Source organism: Oncorhynchus nerka, linkage group LG11, assembly GCF_034236695.1.
Source record: "Oncorhynchus nerka isolate Pitt River linkage group LG11, Oner_Uvic_2.0, whole genome shotgun sequence".
NCBI lineage: Eukaryota > Metazoa > Chordata > Actinopteri > Salmoniformes > Salmonidae > Oncorhynchus > Oncorhynchus nerka.
In genome coordinates, this window is record NC_088406.1 from 62415181 (window position 1) to 62422284 (window position 7104).

The 7104-nt window shown below is 46.2% G+C and overlaps 1 protein-coding gene across 1 annotated transcript; it reads right to left on the reverse strand.

Moving 5' to 3' along the window:
• Positions 1-214: 214 nt before the first annotated feature.
• LOC115137702 (G-protein coupled receptor 83-like) lies at positions 215-6134 on the reverse strand. Its single transcript, XM_029674030.2, is given in 5 exon segments — positions 215-3809; positions 4292-4425; positions 5148-5273; positions 5636-6097; positions 6099-6134. Coding segments are annotated over 5 exon segments (1461 nt in total). The 3' UTR covers positions 215-3106.
• Between the last annotated feature and the right edge of the window lie 970 nt (positions 6135-7104).

Sequence of the window (7104 nt, forward strand, 5' to 3'; positions counted from 1 at the left end):
CATGTAACTGACCTTGGACCTCACATTCCCTCGACACAATGACCCCCCCCCCCCACTCTCATGAATAGTAGCAGAGTTGGAGTTCAGAAAGATTAGCTACACACACACACACACACACACACACACACAGAGACTCTTAATGGAAGAAGAAAGGGAGCTCAGAAATAATAGTGCACAAAACCATACCGTTGTCTATGAGTCACACCAACCCATCGTTGTCGCATACTTTAATGGCTTTTGAAAAGAGAATCACATATCTAATTCTACAAACACATCTATAACACAATATTTGGTGGAGAATCCTAATTCATTAACAAATTGATAAATATCGCAAAAGGAGAGTACAGCCTTTTATGAGAAAGGTGTGTACACAAAGATATGTGCACTATGAGTTAAGGCAATGGATCTCAGAAAGCACAGAGAGACGGAAGAATTCACAATTCAGACGCCACATCACATTTACATCACAAAACCATCATATTACAGATGCTCATGCCTGACGTTACCACCAACTCGCACAATACCCTAGCGTCAACATTCAAAACATTCAAAACGAGAACAACTTCCATGAAACCAAACATTAACACAAGCATGTTCGAATGTCAGGTTTACACCACCATCGTTATCATCTGTACACGTGAACATCATGTCACAGATGCTCACACTTTTACCCGGTTCGCTCAACATTCAAATGAATTAAGAAGTAAACATTGACACAGACGTGCAAATCTGTCATTCATATCACTGTCAGGTCTTGGTGAAAATAGCTGCTTGTTTTCTTTCACATACTTTAGATGCACTTGATTTCGCTTAACTTACAATAGAATAGTCCCAAATGTGCAAACCTCACCCACCCGGCACTCCTTGGTCAGCTAAATAAAATGGATACAAAGTATTTTAAAGAAAACAAATAAAATGTTATCCAAGGTCTGGTTACCAGTTCCATCAACAATATTACAGAACCCTTTGATGACTCATCTTGTCCACCAGCCGGCTCTCTCTGTAATTGAGCCTGCAAACTTTAGTGCATTACTTTTGACCAGGCCTATAGGGTTCCTTCCGTAAAGTATAGTTTACCACGTTTTTCTTTAATATATTTATCCAACTGAAAAAAATATAGATATATTTAATATTGATTTAATTAGGCAAGTCAGTTAAAAGAACACATTTTTATTTACAATGACGGCCTACCCCGGCCAAACCCAGACGGGCCAATTGTGCGCCGCCCTATGTGACTCCCAATCACAGCCAGATCTGATCCAGCCTGGATTCAAACCAGGGACTGTAATGATGCCTCTTGCATTGAGCTGCAGTGCCTTAGACCACTGCACTACTCGGGAGCCCATTTATATATTTATGCTCTGGTACTTTGGCAACTAGTATTTTTTAAAGTTTTTTTTTTTTACCTCCCGCTTTGGGCTGGATGTGTCAATATGTATACATACAGTACATAAATCTATAAGCAGAATTACGATTTTATGTCAATTAGCCACGAAATCCCTACATTTACCCCCACGTGGGCCAGCCCTCTAGCAGTTTCCGGCCAATGAGCTTCAGCCCCTCGCCATTTGAGTGACAGCTAGCAAGAATCACACACAGCAGAGCGAGAGACCGCAATGACGTGGTGCACATATCTGCTCATTTTCGGGGACCACAAAAGCTTACCCCTTTCCTCTTTCCCACGGTCCTGAACTCTTATCAGATCTTAAAGGTTCGGTCTGTTACTTTCGTGTACAGTCAATGGTTAAAAGCGCTGTCCCTCCACATGTTTGTAAACATTAGGAGTGGATCTTGGCAAATGCACAGAACCTGCTACAGAGTTACTGAAATTCTGTGGGTCACCTTCAGCTACATTTGCCGAGCGAGACCCAACGCCACAGTGTACAAAACGTGCAGGGATAGCACTTCCGACGTGAAGTGAAAGTTACAGATTGTTCCTTCAAACTCTAGCTCCATCAGCCCCTCGCCTTCCTGCAACTCCGCGACAGCAGCAGTGAAACTCGGAATATTGCGCTCACAGTCTTCACCCCCACTGGTTAGATAGTTCTGTCTTCAACAAAAATGAAATGAGAAGCTGTCAGGGACCTACCACAACACTTAATAATCTGTGCAGTGGGCGATCAGTGGGAATGAAGACAATATTATTTTTGGGGAATGAACAGCAGCTGGTGAAATGACAAAATTCCACCGCATTTTGATGTCCAATAACGGATAGAATTGTCCGTGATTTATTCGGAAAGCGAGACAAAATAACTAGACAGAGCCAGAACATAAAGAGAGGCAGAGAAGTTTCGCAGGTGGTGGTGCAATGCGGTCCCGAGACAAAGCAGAACTGTCTATGCCCCGACAATACTGTTCTGCTAATGTATACTGAGTGTACGAAACATTGAGGACACCTGCTCTTTCCATGGAATAGACTGACCAGGTGAAAGCTTTGATCCCTTATTTATGTCACTTGTTAAATCCACTTCATTCATTGTCGATGAAAGGGAGGAGACAAGTTAAAGAAGGATGTTTAAGCCATGAGACAACTGAGAAATGGATTGTGTGTGTGTTCCATTCAGTGCCTTTGAACAGGGTATGGTAGTACACACAGTTTCCTGTTTGTATCAAGAATGTCCCACCACCCAAAGGACATCCAGCCAACTTGACACAACTGTGGGAAGCATTAGAGTCAACTTGGGCTAGCATCCCTGACACCTTGTAGAGTCCATGCCCCCACGAACTGAGGCTCGTGGGGGAAGGGGAAAAGGGTGGGGTGGGGGGGTGTAAACTCAATATTAGGAAGGTGTCCTTAAATGTTTTGTACACTCAGTGTATACAGTATGTGCTAACAGAGTAGTTGCTGGTTTGGGTGTTGCATTTGTTGCTAGACCTCCCCAACCCCTACTCCTATCCATGTGAGACATTTCTTCCTGAAGGTGGTGCTGTCATGAAAGTTTAAAGACCTCACATTTCCTGTCAAAGAGCCCCCACTGTCTTTGGCTAACAACGTAGTCCTTCAACAGGACTCACCACCTAATGCAGCAACTTTGCACGTCTTTAATTGTCAAATAAACTCAATCATTCACTCAATCCCAACCCAAATGCATTCTGGTAGTCGAAGTTAACTGACAGCTACTATAGGCTCCACTGATAGGATGTCTGTTTTACTGGCATGTCTAGCGGAGAAAAGGACATGCCTGTCTTTAGGGGGCTGGTGAGAGGACGAGGAGTGGCTTGGTCGAGAAGAGGCGTGGCTCGGGTGTGAAGATGCGTGACTCGGCCGAGAACCAGTGCGGCTCTCCGGCCAGGCGGCTCTGTGGCAGGGTGCGCAGGAGGGCGGAGCCACCAGCACCGGCCCCACCCCTCCACGCCCCCTCCTCTGGCACATGCCCAATAGCAGCCTTAGCTCCTGGCGGAAGGCGGGGTTCAGACAACAGTAGATGAAGGGATTGTAACACGTTGAGCTCATCGCCAGCCAATGAAAACAGAAATACAAGGCATTGGATGACTGAATGGCCTGGCTGGAGAGAAGCACCACGTAGCAGTTCAGAGGGAACCAGCATACCGCGAACACCCCAACAACCGCCAACAACATAGCCAGGGTGCGCCGCCGCTTCCGCCGCTGCACAGCGAACTGCGCAGTGGTGGTGTCCCCGATAGCATTACGGCGCCACAGGCGGCGAGCCACGGTTGAGTAGGCGGCAGTGATGATGAGGAGGGGTAGGACGTAGAGGAGGATGAAGGTGAGGAGGTCGATGCACTGCCAGTAGACGTCAGAGGGCTCGGGGAAGTCGGGGACGCAAAGGCTGCGCACCTTCTCCTTACTGAGAGAGAGAGGGGTGGGGGGGTGGGGGTGGGGGTGGAGAAAGAAGGGAGTGGGAGTGAGAAGGAGGGGAAGATGGGGGAGAGTGAGAAGGAGAATGAAAGGAGGGAGAGAGAGGAAAACGAGAGAGACCCCATAACCAGCTATGAGTATTGCACAGGGAAGAAAACACTCGTGAAAAGTGAACAATATTGGAACAATATTGGAAACCCCAAAACAAAATGTCTAATGAGAAATGTAGTGAGAGGGAGAGTGAGAGAGGCTGGAGGGAAGAGAGACGTGTGAGAGAATAATACCTTGTGGGTATTGTGTACACAAAGGTGGTGTTTGGTTGATCAATATAGTGTGTGTGTGTGTGTGTGTGTGTGTGTGTGTACCTGTGCATGAAAGTGAAGTGTTTGTTCCATCGATTTATGTGTGTGTGTGTGTGTGGGGGGGGGGGGGGGGGGTACCTGTACACGAAGGTAAAGTGTGTGTGTGTACCTGTACACGAAGGTTAGGAGCTTCTGGTAGATAGCATGAGGCAAAGAGAAGCAGCTGGCCATGACCCAGATGAGAATCACACACACAACGCCGCGAGTCGGGGACATGCGGGGCCTCAGAGGGTGGAGAATGACCTGCACACACACAAACAAAGTGTTTTTATCAGGCCGCATTATACACACCAGACCGCACACATTCTCCCAGACACACACTCCATTACACACACCTGCTGCTATTCTCTGTTACACACTCCTCCCTTACAAGCCACACTTTTGGTTTGAATGAAGAAAAAAAATCGGTACTCAAACTCAGCTTGAGCTCTGTAGCTCATTGATACATAGTAGACTCATATCCAATACAACTCTATGAAAAACAACTTAATGCGAAAACCATCAAGTATGAATTATATTGAAAGGATACGACTACAGCAGACGCCAGAAAATAACACACTTGTCCCTATAGCTTGGGAGCTGTCTTGTCCCTCAAACTATGACCATAAACCAATACATGTATGTTACATCTATTGTCATGCAACATTGAAATAGACCTATCCCTAAAAATCTATTTCTATGTGGACACAACAACATAATAGTTGGCTTTATCGAACGGTCAGCCTGGTGATTCACTAGTAACAAGCTGACAATTAGCGAGTCTATTTGATTCACCGCTTGAGCTAAGGCAGAATTGCCGCGTGGACAGCTCCCCTTTGCGCTTTCGCGTGCTGACGCTTGACCCACTTACCTAACAGCTTTCCTTTACAGATGTTATTTTGCGAGACTAAGCAAACTGCAACACTTTAATTAGACGAAGCACATACCCGACATTCACCAATTGTATGCATGACTGTTGGCCTTACCTGTCGTCTGTCCAGCGCGATTGCCGTGAGAGTGAGTGTGGATACGTGCAGGGAGCAGTACTGGACGAACCGGCTGATGTGGCACATACCCTTCCCGAACCCCCAGCTGCTGTTCACAAAGCGAACCTGAGGGAGACCACACATGCATGTTGTCGAGGGCGTTTTTTACTGGAATGATGGAGTGATGAAAGGCTGGAGCTTTCCTATCCATACGCGTAATAGATCGATTTAACACTGACAGATAACCCCTCACACATCATCCAAACCATCTGTGAATAATTGGTTCAAATGGATTTGAAATCCTATTCGTTCTTTCCCTTCCTGAGATAACCACTGATCTACCATGATGCAAAAGGTAGCAGTCAAATATTACATTTTTATACCGCAAGAATCTCAGACGCTCTTAAAACAACAAAACATCGAAGTGGTGTGTGTGTGTGTGTGTGTAATCATCTGTGATGTGTGTTGTGCCTGTGTGCGAATCGCACCAAAGTAAAGGGCATGTTGAGCAGCGTGATGAGAATGTCTGCCACCGCAAGGTTAATGATGAACAGGCTCGTGGCGGAGTGCATCCGCTTGTTCTTGATCACCACATGGCACACCAGCGTGTTTCCGAACAGCGAGATGACAATGATGAAAGAGTAAGCCACGACCAGTAGGGATTTCACGGTCGCGTTCTGGGACTCTCCCCCGTAGCGCTTTTTACCCGCCATGGAGTGCCAGTCCGCGAGCGTGCCCTCGTCCAGGTCCAGCGAGAAGACATTTGTCCGGTTGGACGTGTACGGGTCTGAGAGGTTCAACAGCCCTTCTGCATCCACAAATAGAACCCCGCCGATAACGGTTGAGTTGCTGTATTCCCGTGCCCCCAACCCGTCGGGGCTGGCGGCCAAATAGGTGAGGGACAGCCATAGACACGCACCTCGCATGTCTGCGGGTGATTGGGACTTCCAATTGGGACTTCCAATCACCGGACTTCCTCGAGCGCATCAGTAGCGGCGCGAGGAGAGGGGGACATTGCTTTCTCTGTGCAGATACTGGGGGAGATGTAATGCGCGCGATGTGTTTGGCAGCACTTTTAAACCGGTGCTGCAGGCGCGCGCAGTGTGTGTGTGTGTGTGTGTGTGCGCGCGCGTGTGTGTGTGTGTGTGTGTGTGTGTGTGTGTGTGTTTGTGTCAGATATTGGCGGCTCAATGCTTGTTTGTTCACGCTGAGAGAGAAGAGAAGCGAAGCATTGAGATAGAGTGAGAGAGGTCAAAGTATGAACGCTTACATGTTTACTTTTACAATGATCGATGAGGTACAGCAGTGTTCTGTGGCTCTGTGTTGCTCATGGTCTGATAAAACAGCTCTAGCTATTTCACCTTTCACCGCCGATCCGGAAGTGTGGGCGATTGAGAGACATCCAATGCAACAACAAAAATATATCTAGTTCAAACTGACAGATTTATATGGCGATTTTTTTATTATTCTAATTCAACTTCCGCGGTCCGCGGATATCGAGTCTAGGGTTTAAGCTGGTTGTGGAATCTCTGCCCTCCTCTCCTGATTGTGTAAATTGATTACTAAAGGGCGGAGAAGGTTACTTTCCTTTCCTTGCAGTGACTGAAGAGCCAGGTTAGTCTCTGCCTCTCTCTCTCTCGCTCTCAATTCAATTTCAATTCAAAGGGATGTATTGGCATGGGAAACATAGATAAACAAAAGTGAAATAAACAATCAAAAATGAACAGTAAACATTAAACTTACAAAAGTTTCAAAGGAATAGAGACAAATGTCATAAAATTGCTATGTATAGTGTTATAACAATGTGTAAATAGTTCAAGTACAAAAGGGAAAATAAATAAACATAAATATAAGTTGTATTTACAATGGTGTTTGTTCTTCACTGGTTGCCCTTTTCTTGCAGCAACAGGTCCTAATATTGCTGCTGCGATGGCTCACTGTGGTATTTCACCCAATA